Source organism: Bufo gargarizans, chromosome 7 (assembly GCF_014858855.1).
Source record: "Bufo gargarizans isolate SCDJY-AF-19 chromosome 7, ASM1485885v1, whole genome shotgun sequence".
In the NCBI taxonomy this organism is placed as follows: domain Eukaryota; kingdom Metazoa; phylum Chordata; class Amphibia; order Anura; family Bufonidae; genus Bufo; species Bufo gargarizans.
Window position 1 is genome coordinate 181,128,697 of NC_058086.1, and position 23,439 is coordinate 181,152,135.

General features: G+C 40.2%; 1 protein-coding gene across 4 annotated transcripts in view; it reads left to right on the plus strand.

The window, feature by feature from the left end:
• Window positions 1-23,439, plus strand: part of ERC2 (ELKS/RAB6-interacting/CAST family member 2) — an 881,888-nt gene that overhangs the window by 640,162 nt on the left and 218,287 nt on the right. For all 4 annotated transcript variants that reach the window (XR_006390837.1, XR_006390839.1, XR_006390838.1 and 1 more), the window contains one exon: window positions 7,765-7,896. Coding sequence is in view for 1 of the 4 variants with exons in the window: in XM_044300746.1 (XP_044156681.1) it covers window positions 7,765-7,896 (132 nt within the window). In the remaining 3 variants the exon portion in view is untranslated. The remainder of the gene's footprint in view (window positions 1-7,764; window positions 7,897-23,439) is intronic.

The window sequence follows — 23,439 nt, forward strand, 5'->3', positions numbered from 1 at the left end:
TCAGACTGTGCACATTTGTATGGGGGGGGGGGGGGCATTTTGGAAGGAATAGCAGTTGGTTGAACAAGCATTAAGATGACAGATATAGAAGTTATATGTCAATGATAAAAAGAGAGACCCACACAGTTTAGCATTGGGTCCAGTGCATGCTTCTCTACAATGTATCATTGGAGTCTTGTCTCCAAATCCTACCTGGGCATCATCTTCATGAAGTTTGATTTTGCCCAGAATTTATATCCTTTAGTTGCTGTCTATTTTTTCTCCTAAATCAAAAATGCATCCTGTTTTGTATCCTTTTGCTATACATTTTCAATCTATTACAATTAGTATCGTAGCTATTTTTGTGAATGGGATATTATTGGGAAATCTTAAAAAGCATTGTTTCAAGTTAAAGGCTATGTACACCTTTGTGGTGCATTGTACTCATTATGAGCTAAGAATCATTTTTTCATTAGATCTTTATTAAAAACATGGAATTATTTTCTCTGTACAGAGTTGAGATGCTCTAACAGAGAGATTTTTATTTTCTCTCTTTTCCGTCATTCAGGGAGCTGACGGGCTCCTTATCTCTTCTCTCTTAGATTATAAACATTTATCACAGCTCAATCCTCATCTTACTGATAAGAATGTAGCTTAAATAAATGTTAATGATCTCTTAGTAATTTAGAGATAAGTGTTATTAGGTGACTGCTCAAAGTGAAAGTAGGATGCACACAGCTACAGAAACAGTTAACCCTTTGTGACAGAACAGCTCAATATTTTTAATAAAGACCAATTGAATACATGATTCTTAGCCCCAAAAAAAATGTCCCCAAAGGTGTACATAGCCTTAGTTTTTTTGTCAGTGTGTTATATATTTTTCCCTTTAACAAAAAAAACCCCATGAAAACAGAAATTGGCCTTGCAAAGACTGTTTTTCTAAAAATAAGCATTCTGAATAGTTTTTTTTTCTATTACTATGTTGAAGTCATGTCTCCAGATCCCACTTGGGCAGCATCTTCGTGATTTTGTCCAACCTGTGTTTCCTTTAGTTTCTGGTTTTCTCCTACAGTCCAAAATGCATCCTGTTTTATATCCTATTGCTATACATTTTCAGTCTCTTACAGTTACTACTGTAGCTATTGTACTTTTTAGCTGAATTTGTGTCAAGTATGTTTTCCTATTTTCTGGGAATATAGTATTACTGGAATTCTCAAAAATTATTGTTAATTTTTTGTGATTATAGTATATTTTATTCCTTTTTTCCTTTTGCAAAACAGAAAATACAAGAACATCTAATCAGAAATTGCCCTTGGAAAGCCTATAAGGGTGGTAAAGGAGAGGGACAAGAAAGGCTTGTTTTGTCTCTATCTCTTGGCAAGTTGGCCTATTGTTTTTGCTTATTTAAACTGCGTTCATAAATGCTTTAGTCTTAACATCATCCAGATGACTGATCAAAGCGCGGGCTCTTAATTCCACGTAGCTAAAATATTTTTAGTTTAAATATTGGAATTTTACAGCTACAGATTGCTGCTAAGCTGCTCACTCTATTACCAGTCAATCATGGGTTTTTATTTCACTTTACTTGATCCACACTAAACCTCCTGAATATTAGGGTTATATTAATACCTGACGGTCTGTGCCAGTCTCGGTAGAGAATGTTTTTCACATACAGAGCCTTTTAGATATTTAATGGAAAAAGTATATGTACAAAAGTATATGTACAAAACATGAACTAGATTATTTTTGTATTTCTGTTCCAGGTTGTAAAAGTGGGCAGTACTTTACAGAACATTTACCTACTTTTGGGGACCGTAAGGAGCTAAGGGGTCATTTATTAACACTGGCGTTTTAGAAGCCAGTCTTAATACCCCTTTAGCAGATGTTGGATGCGCCAAATTTATGTAGATGCGCCGGCCTCTACATAACTTCGGCATATCCACTGCCTATCTAAATCTATTTAAGACTCCCTTTTCTACTCCTAAAACAGGTATAGAAAATGATATATGAGACGGGCCTGCTGGTCCGCTCCCTTCCCCACCCATGCCATGCCTCCTTTTTTAGTCCTGGTGTGAGCTGGGAAAAGTTGTATGTTGCGGCACAAATAAACTTTGGCCTGCGATCTGCGACAGATATACACCAAAAAGTGGCGTATATCTGTTTGTAAATGACCCCCTATGTCTGTACTTACCCAAATGTTTCACCTAGAAGGTCCAACAAAGTAATTTTATGGTTTCAGCAAATAAAGCTTATTTACTCATACAAGAACTCTGCGTGCAGTCATTCAATGGGATTTTTCGTTGTTTACTTTCAGGGGAGTCCTGGTGCCCATTTCATTATAACAGATATCTCCAATAACTGTACTGTAAGGAGCCAAGTACCTGTGTATGTATGCTTCATATGATCAAAAGAAAATTTAAGTTTGGTTACTGGTGAATTGCAGTGGTCATGTAGGGCAGATAATGGACATCCACAGTATCCACTAGCCCCCAAAAACTAAAAATGTTTATGTTTATGTAATACATAATATAAATGCTGATTGGGTGTAGGCTAGACCTGTGTGTCACTGAAAATCCTAAAAACTGAATATTGGACTAGAAGGAAAAGTACAAATAAACATGACTGTGGCACCTAGACAATCATCTAATGTGGATTAGATGTATGGAAGACATTAATTTGGCAGATGTCGGGGGGGAAAGTATCTTTACCCTTTAAGAACATGCAGCCGAACCAAATGTGCATGTGTTTGGAGAAGTTCAGAGGAATAGCTGGTCCTGCCGAGGTTTATGGCCACCATCAGTGTGAAAGCTCTGATGCTTCCTAAGACATCTTGAATCTTGAGCATCCACTTAAGGCTAAGTTCACACCACTACTATTCATTCTTATACAAAAATATGTAAAGATGGATTTGAAACTGACCCATATGAATCCAAACAGATCCAATTAATTATAATGGGGTATGTTCGGTTTGCATTCGGGATCCTGCTTTTTTAGCGAAATTTTCTTCGTTTTTTTTTTACAGAATTTGCAACAGAGGCCCCAAACGAAGTCTCCAACGCAGATGTGATCAAGCCCTAATACAATATATTTTTTTGTGATTTTTAGTTCTTTTTCTCTTTTTCTAAATCTAAAGGGTTATGAGAGCAGCTGCCTTCTGCTTGCTTTTTGCCACACATTAATGTATCATGGCCTGCGGTGCTAAACTCTGCTCTCATTTGGAAGTATAAATCAGAGAGACCCGTGTAATGAGAAGGTTTATGTGGATAACCCACATTTTGTTTTGCACCAGTTATTTCTCTGGAATTTTAATTCCAATTCACTAATAAAAAAAGCAGTCTAAAGATGTTTAATATCCATATGAAGGACTTCCAGATGGGCCATGTTTGAAGGCTTTAGGAGATGAAATCTTTGGATTAGAAAGATATTCGGCCTGTAACACTTTAAAGCGCTTCTCATTTATGCTAGAACCAAAGTTTCACTTCTATTTCTCAAACAGCGCTGAACTCTACGCTGCCTGGAGCCGTGGTAGACTGGTATTCATCTGCCACCAAGAGTTCACTTCCGTGCTGTGTTAATTTCCATGAATGTGCGTCATGAGTAATTGATTTAACTTGATCTCATCTACATTCTTGATGAACGGTGAAGTTATGATTTCCATACTCTGGCCAGATTGACCGATACATTGAACTAAAGGAATTCTTTGTAGATTTTCTCAATGACCATGTCCACTTTATATGATTTTTATACCTAGATCAAAAGTTTTATTATAAATTCAAAACATGAGCTATTAAGGTGACCATAGAACCTCTATAGCTCTTCGCCCAGTGCTCATTCAGCCGATAGCTAATGCTCCCGACCTCCCTTTACAAATGAATGCTCAGTTCCAATGAAAGTGCATGTCTTCTTAATAGGTAAGGAAAATTAGCCACTGCCCAACATCTCTGGTGGTGGTTTATCTGCCTTGAGAACTGAAGATCAGCATATTGAATTTCAACCTTTTTTTTTTCTCCAACATGATGAACAAACATCAGCTAAACAAGTAAAAAAATCAAAACAGTTGGTTGGGCCAACCTTAATGTGTATGGCTGCCATAAAGAAACACACCTGCAAAACCTTTTTATTCTCTGGCCTGTGAATGATGCATGAAAAGTGCAAAATGTAAATTGTAGAGAAGTTAATCTTTTTTCTGGAGGTTGTATTTGTGAGTTTTTCACTTTGTTCTTGTCCCCGGTTGTGTCATGTGACCAAAACTGTCCAGCTGACACACTGTCTTATGTGTGAACAGGAAGTCAGATTCTCTGTTCATTCCTATGAGAGCCTCAATTTGAGTCTTATAGCAATGAGTAAATAACCTGACTTCATGTCCATATATAACATACAAAAATTACCTTCACTACAATTTACATTATGCACTTTTCTAACGGGCTGGAGAATAAAAAGATTTGTGGGAGTGCTTCTTTAAGGCTTTCATTTGAGAAGTGAAATTGGGAAGACATTACCCAGATTACTTTCACCCAGCTGTGGATATGCCATATGTGCAACCTGGTCTGTTGAACAGGGTCCCAGTAGGTAAGGTAGCCCACAGCCATCTTACATACTTTCTATTAGCTATTAGATTACACTGAGCTAATGAATTTTGCATAGATTGCAAACTTTGCACTTTTAGCCTTGACAATAAAATGTAGCTACAGATCTACAAAGAAAAAAGTGCAATGTGTCTTACATTTTGGTCATAAAAATAATAATAATCTTTTAGACATTTTGACTTGGCTCTTCTAAAACTGTAAACACTTTCCTTAATGCCTACTTTCCAAGTTTATCTTCTAATGATTCTACTTGAGGATTATGTTTACTTCCGCATATAAGTCAAATGTATTAGATATTTAAGACAAAACTTTGTCTTGCATGGGATGAGATGTTTCTTCTTCCTAAAATTTTTAGTATTTTAAATTTTCCCCCATATGTTTAGAGTTTTGTATCTCTGTGACATAATGTACGTTCACAATTTGCCCATTTAAAGTTGTAAACATTAGCGTCTGAGTATTGCGATGTAACTTATACCCAAGAGGGATCTACCACTCCTCTAGAAAGGAGAAATACTGTAGTTATGGAAGCTTAGACACAGGCATAAGTATGAAGTTTGAGAAGGTACAAGTTTAATAGATTCAATAAGAAGGCAATTGTCTTGTAATCTTGGTTTATATGCATAGTTCTGCTACAAGGAGCACTTCATAGATCATGTCTGAGTTCTGTAGAACAGTTTCCTGTGTGATGACCTCTTCTTTGATGTAAATGGAAATGAGGATTGCCTGAGATGGCCTCCTGTATTCTACATCTGGATGTGACTTTGGTTGTAGATATCTGTACAGGTGTCTGACATAGAACCTTCTGCTAGAGAAACGGTTATCCGATATCGAAATACAAGAGCTTATAGCTCCATTTAAACAGACTGGCTGGTATCTCAAGGCCCAGCTTGCAAATAGTTTAGGGAAGCTGGAGGTGTAACTTGGCACTTGGGGAGTAAATCTTGGGGGGGTAGGAGGAGCGGCTCAGTGCTGATACCGCTTCCAGTCCTAAGGTCCTGGATTGGTGTTCACGGGTGGGGAGTTAGGAGGGGGGTTCGGGATGGGGTCACGAATAAGGGGGTTGGGGTGGGGGGGGGGGCTTAAATTGTAAAAATGTGATTTGAGGATTCCAACTTTAACAATTGCCTGTACAATGTGCTTTGATGCTATTTTTGTGCACGATGTTCTTTGTCCATGGATGTACTTGTGGATTCTCATTTCAATAAAAAGATCTTTAAAAAAAAAAAAAAAAAAAAAACCTTCTGCTGTTACAAAAAAAGAGCCTCAGAGGCTCTGATATCTGGTATAGACATGTGGTAGATATTGGGGGGAAAATCCCAGTTATCTTTATATGATTGATAGTTTTTTTAGTTGTTAGACAAGTAAGAAATAATACTATTAAATCCAAATGCAGATAAAACAAGTTCAGAATGCCAGTGTAGGTGCTTGCTCCTCAAACTGTCCTGCTGGCATCTTGAGTTGATATATTACCTTTTGGTTCTTCAGCGCATATCCCATCAGTGACAAGGGCATACATTTTATAGAGGCTGCCCATGGGGGCAGACAGGGAACTTAAAGTGGCCCTGGAAAATAAACGAATAGTGGCCTCATGTTGTAGATGGGTCCAAATTGACCAGCAATAACATAGTTCAACACAAAATACCACACCACCAGAGCCGAATACCACAGTGCATCACAATATAATGCCCCAGCAGCACAAAAAACCTCCCTAGAAGCCGCCCTTCTGTAGTGGCCAGTACCATCTGCCACCTTCTGTCCACCTACTCTAGTTGCCTCAGGATGGTAATGCAGTTGAATTCAGAAGTCAGGAGGGGAGCGTCAGATCATTACTTACCTGACTGGTGGCCATGAGGAGAGCTTAGCTGGCCCCCTGGGCATCAGCCCACTGGAAAGTTTTTCCCCCAATCGGTGTAAGAAAGTTGAGCAGGATTGATCCTCTTAATCTTTGCAACCTTAACCAACAAGAGCGTAGGAAACCAGACAAGAGGAGGCTTCCAAGAAACTCTTCTGATAAACGTTCATGTCTATACATTTGGTTAAGGGTCAAATATGTTTGATCCATGGAGGCTCCACCTCACAACTTGCAGCACTTGAAGAGGTTGTCCCACAGCAAACACGTATTCCTTTTCAACAGAATAGGGCATAAGATTTGAATGGAGCAGGCACTTTCTTATGTCCGCGGCTCTCCATTCAAACTTATTTACATAGGCAGCCACCTATCCTTTCAAATAGGGAAACACTGGGCTCCTATTCTCTTGATCAGCCTGGGCCCTAGCAGTTAGACTGCTTCGATCTGACACATCCTTTGTCCTATCCTGTGCATATGGGATATGTGCTATGGGACGACCACTTTAAATTATCTGCTGCTAAAGTGTTGGCGCCAGATGACACAGGGCACCTTCAGAAGTCTTGTGGAGTCCATGCTGCCTACACAGTGTTAAGCAGGTAACATATATGTATAACTGAATGAAGTCTCTTTATTCTTCATTCTCTGTGTGGCTCGTGGTCATGCTGTATACGCACTGTCATTGTTCAGCACTTAAAAAAATCCTCCCATAAAATTAATGTCTGAGAGTAATGTTTGGAATTTGTTCCAGAGCTTTCATAGAAAGGGCCCTTTATATCTTAATCAACTGAACAGCAAAGTCAGAAAAACGTAACATCCAATTCGTCAAATGGTCCTGACAAGTCAAATTAAGCGTCTCTAATCCATGGAAAATCAAGACTTGACCTTTTGCATATGGAATCTAATTTATGTCATCCGTCCACCTGCGTTCATCTCATGCATTAACATGAATGTTGTAGGACAGTGATCCACTCCACAGTGACAGTGCTATACAGGGAAGTAGTGGATATTTGGTTTCTTCAAACATTGCAAGTAGTAATATTATAGTGTAAGCCTTTTTGAGATGTGGAACCTACAAGAAGCAGATGCAGTAGAGGATTTATATCCTGTTGCTTACTGTCTTCTTGCAAGTTGGTACCTCTCCCCTCCTAATATTTTGCATTGCAGGTCTTGTCAGATACCACAATTTAATTCAACATCGGTCTACCCCACCTTCCTTCTGCCTCCTTTGTATTACACAAGTTGTTGCAAACCTGTTGTACAATCCCATACATGCTGTGGTCATATCTTTTTGAGAATGAGAATCGCAACAGCTACTTGATTATGATTTGCTTGTTTCAATTTCTTTTTCAGACTCAGAACAGGATGAAGCTAATAGCAGACAACTATGAAGATGACCATCACCACCATCACCACCATCACCATCACCACCATCATCGTTCTCCTGGGAGAACGCTCTCTAGCCATAGACCTTCTCCAGATCAGGTTAGATGCCCACATTTTTAAAATATATTTACTAGCAATAAAAGTGCAAAGTTTATTTTTTTCACGCAGTTTTTGGGAACCTCCACAAATAAGTTTCTATTATAAATGAAGTACACCTTTTTGCTTATGATACTCTCTCTCTCTCTCTCTCTCTCTCTCTCTCTGATGCTGTTGGTTAGCACTTGACTTATATTAAAAGATAATCAAACTCTTTTTAACTCCGGATTTGCTCAGGCTTCCAAAAGCAAGAAGATGAGAAGGTATTCCAACCCGTTCAGCTATTTTTCAAAGTTTGGAATGACATGCAGATGGTTATAAGGTCTAACAAAAGATTTATTCAACCAAATAGTTGTCTGTATTGTTCAAACTTTTTAAGTCCACGCAGTGGTCACGCAAGGATCGTCAGCAATTTCATAACTTTTTGGATGCCCAATTTTGCTTTTCTCTTTGACACACTAGCCCTGGAGGAAGGTGCCAGCATCGTCAACTTGCTAATCAACTCAACATACATTAGCCAGCTTGATTAAAACATAAGTGTGGTCATTCTTAGGCTGCCTTTGGGTAGTTGTATTATAGGTGGAGCTCGTATGATACATCACACCAGAATCGTGTTTGCACCTTCAGAGGTGTAATGCAGGAATGTTTGTGCATAGTGGAATATGTCTTCTGTTTTGAGGTTCTCAAAGGACATTTTCGATGTTTTTGATAAAGCTGCACTCTTTGTACATCTACATCTAATATATTCCATTGTTTTGCCTTTAGGCCCCCCGACAAAAAAGACATTAGAAATGTGAATATATTGTCAAAACATTAGGATTTCTCAAATTGAAAACGTGTGACTCTGTGATGGTTGTTATTAATGAAAGATTTCATTTTGCTTGCCTTTAGGCCCTCATTAAGCCCAAGATGTTTAGCGCTTTAAAAGTAACAGACCCGGTTCGTGTCAAACGTATTGCGAGTGGACTTTTGCCAAAAATGTGTTTTATTAAAATAAAAGTTATTTTGGCAGGGGAATGATGACATTTAAACAATTTAATAATTTACTGTAAATGGAGCCTTGATTCCCACTTACAAAAAAAAAAAGAAGAAATGTCTTTGAGAGAGATCCCATTCCGCTCTGCAGTTCTTGATTCCTTATGCTCTTTCAATCTCTGCAGTATTTCAAAAATATCTCTAGGGAGTGTAGTTACTAAGGAGAAATATGTATGTACTAAAGATGTGCCCATTTATTTATGAACACCTCTGACCTAAAATATGGGTTACCTTACATTCAAAGAGCTACTACTGACATAGCTACTTGCAAAGACTTATAGAGATTCGGCAGAGCAGAATTTTAATTACGTCATGAAATTAAAATACATGTTTCGAGGATATAAGGTTCATTTGGCCTTATCAACAAATAAATGTTGACGGATATTTGGTTCATCTTTTTTATTTCAGTGTAGTGTGGTGCTTTCACATGAATAAAACATATGTTGGTATTTAGCTTCTAAATAAGACTCAAGAAATTAAAGACAGAGGCCCACATGTACTAAGGTATTTGGTCCAATATAAGAAAAAATATAGGTGGAGTGATTTGTGCCAAATGTATTAAAAGGCACGTTCCTCTTATTATATTCAGCATATGTGGGACTGAGAATAGCTCCAAAAATTTTATCCATTTTTTGTCTGAATCTAAACCTTAGAGCTCTTGCCGTGAAGACCACACTTATTTTTTTTAGACACTTCTAACTTGGCCTCTGCCAGTGATTGGATCAGCGGGCATTTTCTGTCTTGAGAGGCGCCAATGTCGGACCCAGTAAGCATCAGAACAGATGCAGCAGGGGATCAATGATGAATTTTTTATTTTATTTTTTCTTTCACCCCTTTCTCATTCATCCCATGTCTCAGAATTTTTTATCTGCTGGACATCACCTTTAAAATAAACTTTTGACTAAAGCCTGGTAACAGATGCAACTTCTTTATCTATAGCAAAGCAATTATCTATCACCTTGAGAAACAGAGCCGACAATTCATTTTTTTATTAAAAATCAACAATGAGTTTGTAAAGCAGAAGATCTTTCTTCAGAGTCTTTGTAGAGCTGTGACATACATGCAGTCAAATGGAAGGGATGTTCCTCCGTTTTGATCATAAAGATCCATTGAGATTGGGCATTATGACATTGATGTTGCCTTAAACGTACTGAAGTGGCTAGTGGTGCTACTCCCTTTCATGCATATCTCTCCAGTGCCCATATGGCAGATGTTGGAGATAAATTTCAGTTCTTCCATTTGGAACATGGAGCAGTAATTGATCATCTAGGTCTTTCATACATACTCTGTTACTAATCTAGAGATATGCTGGGAGATTTACCCAAGCATGAAACACAAACACATGTTCTACAACAAAAATCGCAAAAGCAAATCTCTCTATCTATCTGTCTATCTATCTATATACACAAATTTTTATAAGATTTTTATAAGGGGTTTAGCTGAATTCAACTGAGTCTCTGAAGTTCCCCTTACAGGGGTCTTTATTGGTAAACCACACACAGTGCCTCGTTGCGCTATTTCAGGTAAATGTAATGATACCATTCACTTAATGATCTGTTTCTTCATTCTGGAGATAAGCAGTTAAGTGCACTGAGGGTGGGCCCAAGCCACTCTGTGCAACATTCCCCTCCTGCATCCTCTGCCAGCCCCTCCCTCTCCTTAATGATTGCCTGGACCAGGTCCCTGCATAGTCATTTCGCCTGGCCCTGTCAATCGAGAAGGAGAGATCAGTACTCCCTCCATCCCAATGCGTCTTCAATTGCAATTGCATTGCAGGGGCTGATAATTAAAGAGATTTTATGGGGGTTTGATATTGATGACCAATCCTCAGGATGGGTCATCAGTATTTGATCAGTGGGGGCCTAACTCCTGGCACCCCCACCAATCAGGTGTTTGAAGAGGTCACAGCACTCCACTGAGTGCTGCAGCCTCCTCACAGCATACCAAGCACAGTGCTGTACATTGTATAGTGGCTGTGCTTGGTATTGCAGCTCAGGTCCTTTCACTTGAATAGTGAATAGTCATGTGACTGATGAACGTGACATCACTGGCCTAGGAGGAGGCCACAGTGCTCACTGGAGCACCGCAGCTTCTTCAGAGAGCTGATCGGCAGGAGTGGTGCCAGGAGTCATATAGGTTATCAATATCGAACTCTGGACAACCCCTTTAAATACTGATAGCCCTGGGCCTGTGACTATCCAGTGTGAAATCCTGTTATGGCATACTTTAGTTATACTTAATAGAAGTCTGTGGACTTTCAAAAATGTAATGAGCAATTATAAAAATGCAATAAATACATTTTTAAATACATTATCTTGATTTAATAAAATGCAAAAAACAATTAAAACAAGTACTTATTAGATATTACCACACTTGTAATGACTCATCACAGACAATGGGGGCATATGGCTATAATATGCCACCATTGTCTTATAGGTGCGGGTCCCACTGCTGAGACCAGCACCTATATTGGGAACGGAGCCCCGCAAGAAGGGGCTGGAGGACTCCGGTCCGGCCACCACCAAGCGCACTCCCCATAGAAGTAAATGGGAGTGAACCGCGCATGACTGGCCACAGCTCACATTCATTTCTATGGGCCCAACGAAGATAGTTCGACTATTTTCGGTGGCCCCATAGAAAATGAATGGAGCGTGGCTGTTCCTGCGCAGTGTGCTCTCCACCACTTTCAGGGCTCCGTTCTCGATATAATATATATAGATATATAAGACAATGGTGGCATATACTAGCGATACGCCCTCATTGTCTGTGATGAAACAACCCCTTGAACATTTCAGCAATGAACATTTTTAAAACAAAAAAATTACAAAATAGTTTTTGTGCATTCTACCATAATAAAAAAATATATATATAAATAATATGCTCTGATATACAGTGGATATAAAAAGTCTACACACCCTGTTAAAATGTTAGGTTTCTGTGATGTAAAAGAAATTAGACAAAGATAAATCATTTCAGAACTTTTTCCACCTTTTAATGTGACCTATAAACTGTGCTACTCAATTGAAAACAAACTGAAATCTTTTAGGTGGAGGAAAGAAAAAATATAAAAATAAAATAATATGGTTGCATAAGCGTGCACACCCTTAAACTAATACTTTGTTGAAGCACCTTTTGATTTTATTACAGCGCTCTTTTTGGGTGCAAAATCTGTCAGATTGCGAGGGCATCTCCTGTGCACAGCCCTCTTCAGATTACCCCACAGATTTTCAATCGGATTCAGCTCTGGGCTCTGGCTGGGCCATTCCAAAACTTTAATCTTCTTCTGGTGAAGCCATTTCATTTTGATGCTTTGGGTCGTTGTCATGCTGAAAGATGAAGTTCCTCTTCATGTTCAGCTTTCTAGCAGAAGCCTGAGGGTTTTGTGCCAATATTGACTGGTATTTGGAACTGTTCATTCCCTCTAGCTTAACTAAGGCCCCAGTTCCAGCTGAAGAAAAACAGCCCCAAAGCATGATGCTGCCACCACCATGCTTCACTGTGGGGATGGTGTTCTTTTGGTGATGTGCAGTGTTGTTTTTGGGCCAAACATATCTTTTGGAATTATGGCCAAAAAGTTCAACCTTGTTTTCATCAGACCATAACACCTTTTCCCACATGCTTTTGGGAGACTTCAGATGTGTTTTTGCAAAATGTAGCCTGGCTTGGATGTTTTTCTTCGTAAGAAAAGGCTTTCATCTTGCCACTCTACCCCATAGCCCAGACATATGAAGAATACAGGAGATTGTTGCCACATGTACCACACAGCCAGTACTTGCCAGATATTCCTGCAGCTCCTTTAATGTTGCTGTAGGCCTCTTTGTAGCCTCCCAGACCAGTTTTCCTCTCGTCTTTTCATCAATTTTGGATGGACGTCCAGTTCTTGATAATGTCACTGTTGTGCCATATTTTCTCCACTTGACGATGACTGTCTTCACTGTGTTCCATGGTATATCTAATGCCTTGGAAATTCTTTTGTACCCTTCTCCTGACTGATACCTTTTAACAATGAGATCCCTCTAATGCTTTGGAAGCTCGCTGTGGACCATGGCTTTTGCTGTGGGATGCGACTAAGAAAATTTCAGGAAAAACCAACTAGAGCAGCTGAACTTTATTTGGGGTTAATCAGAGGCACTTTAAATGATGGCAGGTGTATGCTGACTCCTATTTAACATGATTTTAAATGTGATTGCTTAATTCTGAACACAGCTACATCCCCAGTTATAAGAGGGTGTGCACACTTATGCAACCACATTATTGTGTTTTCTTCCCTGCACCTAAAAGATTTCAGTTTGTTTTTCAATTGAGTGGTACAGTTTATAGGTCACATTAAAGGTGGAAAAAGTTCTGAAATGATTTATCTTTGTCTCCTTTTTTTTTTATAGCACAGAAACCTGACATTTTAACAGGGGTGTGTAGACTTTTTATATCCACTGTATGTTCCTGACAAGAATGCCTTAAAAGTGGCATTCCCATCTCATAAAGTGAGGACATATGTCTGTGATATGGTGTCACTATATAATTGGGTTCAGTGAATCCCCACTGATCCTGAGAATGAAGGGGCCGCAGCGCTGAATCAGTTTGTTGCTATACTGGCCTCCCGCTCGGCAGAGGAACTGCTCCATTTAAGTTAATGGGGACAGCTACACTTTCCTATGGAGCATAGTGTGCAGGGAATACCAGGGGCCCCTTCCTTCATTCTCAGAATCTATGGGGTCCCTGAGATCAGACTTCTAACAATCATAAAGTGATGACATATACTAGCAATATGTTATACCCATACAAGATGGGATTAACCTTGTAAAAATGTACGACCCATCCCACAAATAACTGCATAGCCTAAGAAAAGGTTATGACTGATAGAATGGGAAGAGACAAAAATAAAAACATACTCCACAAAAGAAAAGGCAGATGGTCGACACTACCCAGAGCACTATCGAAGTTCAGATTGGTGAGGGCACAAGTAGTGGGGGAGCTCAGCAGAGGAAAGCACACATGAAGAAAGTCCAAAGAAATATAGATATATTCCACGGCACTCACCCAGTTTGTAGAGAATTCGCTTTATTCAGCTATATACACGATGCAGGGAAGCAGTACTCCACAGATGCAGCCGGCTTAAGTCCGTTTCGCGTCATCTGATGCTTTCTCAAGGCCTGTCGGGATATGACTGAATAAAGCGAATTTTCTACTAACTGGGTGAGTGCCGTGAAATATACCTATATAGCTTTGAAAAATAAAATATGCCTTAAAGTGGTTTTCTGGGATTGATATGTTTTTTTTAAATAGTTATGCTCATGTAGTTTCTTATCTCAGATACATCTTTTATCAATTTGGTCTCTCCTGACCCATTTTCACTATGCAAACTATTCACTCTGGTTGGTTTCCATCCTATATGTAGCACTTCCTGTTGTTCTATCCAACCAAACCCATGATGCACTTCTCTTTTCTCTGCCACACCTCCAGCACCGCCCCTAACAACACTCAGCTAGTTTATAGACACTGCCCTATCACTGCCCCTAACGATGTCCATCTAGTTTATAGCTCCTCCCACCCAGCTAGTTACAGAGACACTGCCCAATCACTGCCCCACTAGTTTATCACTCCTCCCACCCATCTAGTTACATAGACACTCCCCTATCACTGCCTCGCCCATGGACATAACACAATAAATCATTAATAGCGACATGGACATGTGACCATAGCCCAAAACGGAAGACAGGAGCCATAAAGTTAAAAGTGATACATTACAAATTGATGGCCACCTTCATAAATGATTATTTTAAAGGATGTTGATGCAACCGGAAACCCCTTATAAGCCCAAAAAAAGTTCGTAGAGAAGACGAACAACCATTCATTTAATTCTAACACATATCTGAAGACTGATTGAACCTCATACCAAAACATAGGTCTGCAGAATTCTTGGTCCACTATATTTAGATATCCTCACTGCACCTTCCTCGCTGTCTCTTCACTGATACAGGTTGGTCATAGACATGACAGACCTCATTAGCAATGACAGATATATTCATCCATGTGCTAGGAAGCAATTATCTGCTTTTTAATATTGCGTTTTATTGTCATGTGGTTTCATTGTATATAAATGTACAAGCTGAACCTCCTGACTCAGTGGTTTATGCGATCGTGGTCACATCACCAGGTCCAGAAAACCATGTAGGAAAACAGTAAAACGCACTGAGAACCTCTGAATGGCATCTGACTGCTCCATGTAAAAATAAACCCCAGCAACAAATAAAGGAGACGGAATGTGTCTGAGCTATGCCAAAACCCACTGAAATCTATTAATATGGTGCTACTCACCAAGAGTCATAATCACAAAATGTGTAAGCTGCAATTCTGCTTATAAAGAGGTGTTAGAAGCTGCTGCAGAAACCAGACCGAGAAAATCATTTAAGGTGAGCTGAAAAGTCTTCTTGTTAGAGGCCACTGTCCCCAATCATGTGTCATAAAGATATAAGGCTGGACGTGTCATAAGGTTTCCTGTGGCTAAAGGAGAGACATTGAAATGTGTGTGTTTATATATATATATATATATATATATATATACAGTATCTAGGTGTATGAATAAAAATATAGCTTTAGCCTTAACATTTAAACCACCTTCCTAATATTGTGTATTTCCTCATTGTGCTGCCGTAAGTGTTGTGTCAAAGCAGGGTGTAATGATCAATGGGTGTGGGACCACTGTGTAAACCAGTCTGACTTAGAACTAAACTTAAGGCTCTCTATACAGTCCCTATACAGGTATCTAGACTTTGCTGCAGGGGAACCACCAGGCTGCTACCTCCTGTGTACTCCCAGTGTCGTTGACAGCTGATCCACGGGGGTCAGAGACACCAGTGTAGGGCACCGAGGGATCAAGTAAAACTTGTAGTCAATAACAGGCAGAGGGTAGGGCAGATAGAGTTTGTTCAAATCTGTGAAACAAGGCTAAAGGTCATGGCAGGCAGCTTATGGTCAGTACGGTGATCAGGCATGGGTCAGGTCAGGTGGCAGAGGGTCCGAATCTAGGAATCATGCACAAGTCGATATACGGGCAGACAAGCAGATAATAGCACCTTTGCAGGATCTAGCAACCAGGATCTAGCAAGCTAGTAAACCTATTGCTTAGCCAGTGAGTGAGACAAATAGCGCATCATATATAGCAGAAACTGATTAACACATCAGAAGTAGGTGCCCACAGAACCATAGAGGGTTTACTCCTGCAATAGTGCAGAGTAATATGAGGTTTAATGAAGAATACCTCCAATAGTCACACAGGACACAGGCACCTGAACTCTGGAATTGCAACAGACACTGGATGAGTGGAGTGGCACTCTTGCCTACCAGAGAAAGCTGGGCAGCTTGTGCATGACCGATGTAACACATGGTCTGCACAAGACCTCTGAAGGTGTCCAGCATTAACATTTTGAGCAGTTTGTTCTACATTAACTTCTGAGAAATCAGACCAGATGGACTAGGCTTTGCTCCTCATGCTTATAGGTGAGCCTCGTCACACTAATGTCTCTGTCACTGGTCCTGGACCACTTTTGCTAGGTTCCAACCACTGCATAACAACAATACTCCACAAGACCTTTAATTTTGGAGATGCTCTGACTCTGAGTCATGTAGTCATCACAATTTGGTCCTTGACCCTTCAGTTCTGAGAACTAGGGGTCCATGAGTCCCCTGTCTGAATGGAGTCGTAGTCATGTCAGTCCATTGCTCTATTAAGTTCTACGGAATAGATGTAGACAGAGCTCCATTAGTCCAAAAGAAATGGATATGGATTGTCTGACTGGTTCAATTTTTTTTTTTCTGCAAAACTTCTTATATGTAACCCCAGATGCATATAGTTCAAATCCATCGAGTTCTTTCAAGCTGAGAAGGTGGCTTGTAGCCACTTGGCCTAGTGCCACCACCTTAATTTTTTTCTTTACATTGTCAGATGTTCCTGGCCTAAGGATTAGATAATTCCCGGGACCATGAACTATTGACAGCAGTATTCCCCGAGCAGCGGCGTCCTCAACAATTAAAGACTCTCTGTTATTTGATGTGCAGGCAGCGCTTGCTTCATAGATGTCACAACATTTACACATCTTTTTCAATTCACATATTTTTCTTATTGCATCAAAGAAAACACAATATTTTCCTTTCTATAGCGCCGTATGCGCGAGATTCTCTTGTCAATTTTTAGGACAACTGTATTCAACCTTTTGTTAAATCTGTTTTTTATTAAGAAACCCAAAGCTTGAAATATTTGCAGATTTCAACGGAGATAACTCTACATTTTTTTTAACCTTTGATCTAATTTACCCCAATCTGTCTGTCAAACTTTGACATCTCAGAAGACAGTGCAAGCTGCTTTGGGTAATGTGGTGGAAGAAGAAACATAGCTTCTAACCTTTTCTTGATATTGAGATATTCATAGTTTGGGATTAGATGTCCTCAGGCCTATGTGAAAAGTGTAACCTTGTATAAATAACAGGCACATGCTACAGACGTGGCGTTGTTTCTGGGAAAAGTAGCCCCCTTTTTCAAATCTCATACAATCCATTAAAAGGGGTTATCGGGAAAATAATATTGGTGACTTATCCTTAGGTAGGTCATCAATATCACATCAGTGGGGGTCCTGGCCAGTAGACGAGGTGGGGTGCTCAATAGGCGCCGCAGCCTCTTTCTAGGCCATGTGAAGTCACCGTACATTAGCCACATGACTATGCTGGTTTGAAAAAATTCAACAACTCCAAAATACAAACAATTTAAACCATGTGGAGATAGAAATAAACGGAAAGGCCTAATATCACGTTATCACTCACAGATAATGTTGTGCGCTACCCTATGTATTGGTGCAGCTTAGCCCTCTTCATCAATGGGGCTGAGCTGCAGTGCCAAGCACAGCCGGTCTATGATATAGGACACTGTGCTTGGTAACCACCCGGGAGGTCCCTGTGCTCACCAGAGCTCCAGTGAGCTGATTGGTGGGGGTCCCGGGACTTGGACATATGCTGAATCGGTGTGACTGACCATCTAATGTGTATTGTGGTGTCCCCACTCTCCCCTAATGACAGGTATCGGGAGAAAGAAAGATCAGCATGCTACATTTCACCATGCCTCATGAAAAATAAGCTGACACCAGCAGAAAATGGCAGGATGAGACCCCTCTGGCCTTCAGAACAAAGGATCGGGCATGTTGAAGTCCAACATGCTGTTTAAATATGCATAGATAATAGGGGGGTGGAAGAAACAGCAGCTATTGAAAGTGTATGTCTTTTCTTAGTATTAGGGACTTTATAGCATTGTCAGATAACTTATGTACAGAGCTATTAGTTGGTCACTGTGTGTCAGTATTATTTGAGCGCAGTTTTTTTAAATTTACTTAGGCTAGTTTAACAGCAGCATTATAGGTTTCCGGCAGGCTGTTCCAGCAGAGAACAGCCTGCCAGACCTCTCTGGATCCAGCATAGCCAGATGCAATACCTGCCGACCTCATTGACTATGGAATCTGGCAGGATTTGGACAGAACTGCACGTAACATTTTTTGTCCACCTGAATCCCGGCATATTTGCTGGTTAGCAGCTGGATCTCTGCCAGATCATATTATAGTCAATGGGGCCGGGGGGCATTGCAATAACATCCTGCCATGGCGGATTCTGGCGGGGGCCTATATACAAATATGAAAGACGCCCTCGGCACTGTGTTGCTGTATATTCATTTTGCAACATATACTGGCAACATTGGCACTCATAATGGTGTAAGCTGTGTCTGACTAGTGTTTCTTGGGCCCTCCAGGGGACATTATTCTTGGGGCTCAACCGCTATATCAGCAATAAAGTCCAGTAGGTTTTGAATCAAAGAAATAGACCTTAGTGGCAAATGATTGGCTCTAAATACAACCAAATGTTTTCTTTCTCCTAGACTCTTGGGGCTTACTATAGTATAAGTGTCTAGGCTCACCAGAGGATCCTCTGGTATGCCAGTCCATCCTTGTATGTAGAGCTGGTAGTGCCCACAGGACGTACCATCAATAAGGTCTAATATGTTATTTGTGAATAAACCCATAAGAATTAAGCTTCAGTAGCAAGTGAGTGGGGATGTCTTCTACAAGGGATCGTTTGGTACTCTGGTGGTCCAAATTCACATAGAAGTATAATACAGTCTAACATTTGAATACATTATTTTTTCACGCACCGCACAGCATGTTTCCTTAACTTCCGTAGCAAACCTGTAGCCATGATCCTCCTAACGATGGCAATGAGTACGGTCTTGTTCTCAGACAGCCTATAAATTAAAGTGGTAAAGGGTTAAAGTTAGTTTTTAAAGGTTTGCTTTGTAAACCTTTAATTACTTTTGAAGTGCCTCTTTTTATCTGTTTTATAAGAGTATTTACAGAACTCCTCTTCCCACAGTTCCCGGCTTCCCCGATGCATTGATGTACAGTCGCAGGACACTTTATGGATTTGCAGAGAGTGTGGAATGTATAATAATTTAATCCCACACATAGATCCACATTCACACATTCTCGAGGCTAGCAGATACATGTTTATTGAACTGTCACTAGCCACACAGAATATGGGCAGATCAGAAGATCCTACTATTCCCAGTTCTCCTTAACCCTAGTTAAGACGCTAATTTAATGCATACGTGCACGTACATGAAAGACATTCAGCTTGAGCCCTGTCAGGTACTGTCTATCCACAAAACACAAAATACCCCATGCGGCTTAACTCGTCACATTTCTACTGTTATACTATCAAAAAAGAATTTGGAGGCATCCTCTCACAGAGCCAAGAATTTCACTGTCAGGTCGTTTAAAGTTATTGCCATCCAGCGTGCATCCAGCCCTTATGGCAGAAAGAGGGAATTTATGAGAATGTTTTTATGAATTGTAATGGGATAAGTCTTCACTTATTTCCCCATTTTCTTCTTTTGTTTATGATTACTCTGAGCTGGAAGTGATTGAAACCTTCTTGCACATGCCAGGCTTGTGAGTTTCTTCTGGCAGTGGTGATCTGCCCATCTGTGGATTCATTTTGAGGCTATTTTCCATGGTTGGCATTGTCTAGGTCACCATATGTAATACTTAAGGCATAGATTTGCCTTTGAAACAGCACCAACCAGGTTTATTTAGATTATCAGTCATCCCAAATCCTGTGAAGGAGAGGGTTTTACAAGGGGAGTGCATATTTTTATTTATTTTTTATGTCAAATTAAATTCCTTGTTCAAAAACTGGTTGCCGAAAACTAATGCCACTGTATCTAAAATATTACATGTATGCATTTAATGTTCATCTATTTCCAATCTATTTCCTGTTTTGTGCGGCAGAGTTTTTAATGTCTCTACGGTGTGTTTTCTGGTTTACATAAAACTGCTGTAGGCATGTGCCAAGTGGTAGCTCCGGGGGAAGGGCACCTGCTTACGGGAAAGTTTACATATGAATACAATATAACTAGGGTGAGGACTATGAATATTTTGATTAGGTACTCAAAGTGTTAAAGGGGTTGGAGGAACATACACAAGAAGCGATGGATCAGCAACCTCCGGCACTCCAGAAGTTCTGAAACTACATCTCCCAGAATACTCCTTTCACTTCTGTGGGAGTTACAAGAACAGCTGAGTAAGTATTTATGCTGGGAGTTGTAGTTTCACAACAGCTGGAGTGTAGAAGGTTGCTGATCCCTGGTCTAGATGTTGAGACATATGCACCACAATGTTCTGCTATATATTACAAGAGCAGAGAAACAGTTTAGGTGTGACCTTATTTCTGGGCTTTGTTCTTGGGATCTTTATGGTTTTAAATGCTCTGAGGTTTGCATTGAGTATGCTTAAAAATATGTAATTAAGATGCCCCTTGAAGAGGCATACTGTATTACGGAATTGTGAGTTTATAGAGGGGTCCTCTGTTCTAGATCTTCATCTACTGGCTGGAGTGGAGAATGGCTAGAAAGACATTCTAACACTTTGGGTGACCTGTCCTGTATTACACAGACAGCCCAAAATGAATTTCTCATGTGGGGCCACTGCAGGGTAATACAACATTTACTGATCAATTCCCCTACACTTTATCCCTGGAGGTCGGAGCACTAAGACCTTACTGTATTTTCAAGGGACCTTGATTATCCAAAGTGGAGAACTCTTTTGAGACTTCGCACAGAGCCAGTAAAGAGGCACCTGAGTCTCTACAATTCTGTCAATCCTCTTTTTCAGTATTCAGAGAACTACCATACTTGCCAGCTCTCGCAGATTGCCTAGGGGTTTCCTGGGAAACTGAATGACTCCCAGTAGAGTTGGCCTGCCTTCCATGAGACGCATTGTGGCTGCTTTCTCCTAGAAAACAGGCCTTCGTTAATTATAACTGTGTGTGGAGCAAGGATGCTATGTCATCAGACTTGCGGATGACCAAGCAAGTAGACACAGAACTTTTTGCATTGTTTTATTAAGAGTACAACTTAGTTTGAGAATGGACAGTTCTCTTCAGTGTGGGACCTGATCAAGACAACTGTCCATTCTTGAAACAAGTTGTCCTCTGAATAAAGTATCTCAAGAATTTCCGCATCTACTTTCTTGGTCCTCCACCTTTTATCTGGTGGTGCACAAGCTAGATCCTGTTGTTTAATCCTTTAATCTTAGCTGACTCGAGTAGTGTCCAGCACTACTTGGTGTTTAAGGATCAGGAGCAGCCTGCAGCCATATATCCTGAAGCCTCTATTATCCTTGTGCCTACTAGCACGACTGATCAAGGTGAACTTCTTTCCAGTTATGCAATTACCATATGTGGGGACTCCCCAAATCTAAATGCACTGCCCTTGTGGAAACCGCTCTTTTTGATGTTTGAAAAAGTGGGACAGCTTGTTCAGTTTGGTAATGTCCATGTTGCATTACATCTGTCCATCAAGTGGGTCAAACGATTTTCAATATGTTGACTATGGGCCAAAATGGGATGAAAAATACACAGCATAGTCTTAGCCTGAAAGGGGTTGTGTGAGATATTTTTTACTCTGATATAGTGCTACTCTTGTCTATTGGTTGTTTCTAATATTGCGGCTCAGTCCAATTTACTTGAGTGTAGATGAGGCACAATACCAGGCTCAGTGCATGGACAATAGTGGTGCTATATCAGGGAAAAAGTAACCCTTTTTTTAAATCTAATATATTTCCTTTTAAGCTGTCTAAACAGTGGCCCACATTTACTATGACAGTGTCGTAATTGCGCCGAATTATGGTACAATTTGGCATAATTTGTCACATCTAGTGTTAGAAAAAATGTTTTGTTTCACAATGGGCATGACTTAGCTGGAAAGGTGTCCTAAGATGCAGCATTTTACACCAAAATTGTACCACAATTTTGACATAACATTCTGTCACAAGGTAAGCCAACCAATAGTTGGTATGAAGTTAGACAAAGGTGTCTCTCCCTGCACCACATTTATCATCCCGCCCGAGGCATTGTAATAAATGTGGTGCCGGTCTAAGTCTGCACCATCTACAGGCTTAGTAAATCTTCCCCAGTGAGTCTTACCAATATAATCAGGGTCTGCTGACCATTTGTTCCCATCTTTGGGAGTTACCAAACAGTTCTCCAAAGTATGCTGTTGAGGGAAGCATGGAGCCACTTGTCCCCCTCACTTTTGCTTGAGCTATGTATGGTTGGCTACAGATATGAAATAAATTTATGTGAATATTGCCCTCAGATGCATTAGGCACCCTTTACTGTTTTTTTTGTAGTTAGTGTAGGATGTTTTTCCGGATAATAGGGCCCTTTAAATGATGCAGTATACCAGTTTTGCTGAGTAGTTGAGATAGGTCAAGGATCGGCTGTTCAGTTACTTCTGATGATATATCCTGAGCCAGCCAGAGGAAAATTAAATTAGAATGGTTTAGAGAAAAATACTTTGTATGTCTTTTCTGTTTCATTTGTAAATTCAGATAATCCAGGCCTGTCAACACGAGAGCTCAGAAGGGAAAGCAGTGGGTATAAAGCAGAGCACAGTACACTCCTCTCCTCTTTTTTAGATTAGTTACTGTTGAAATCAAGAGAATTGCATAATCCAATGCTGGAAAGAAGACTGGCACGCATGTAGTAAATTTCATTTTGTATCATGGTTCCATGCTTGGGTGATCAGCGTACAAATCTGGGAGGCAGCCAAGTAAGGGGGATGTCTGGTTTAGAAAGAGAGTCCACATCTCAGGACCATCGTCTAATAGCTTACAAAGAGCTTCTTTTATTTTGGAGGACCCATCAAGTCTATGCTTTACATGGACACCCCATCAATATCAACAGGCATGGTGCAATTCATCTTCTCCCCTGTGGTGGCACTCTAGGAAAATTAAGCATACGCTGCCAAATTCCTCCATAGATTACAGCTGAATACTAGAAATCCTGACAGCTTGGCATCAAGGACACTGTTAAAGGCATTGTCCGAAAAAGGAGAGGTGATAAATGATTGATTGCTGGGACCCCCACTGACCATTAAAACATTGGCTTTGAGCCCAGCGTTCCTCCACACTGCATGACC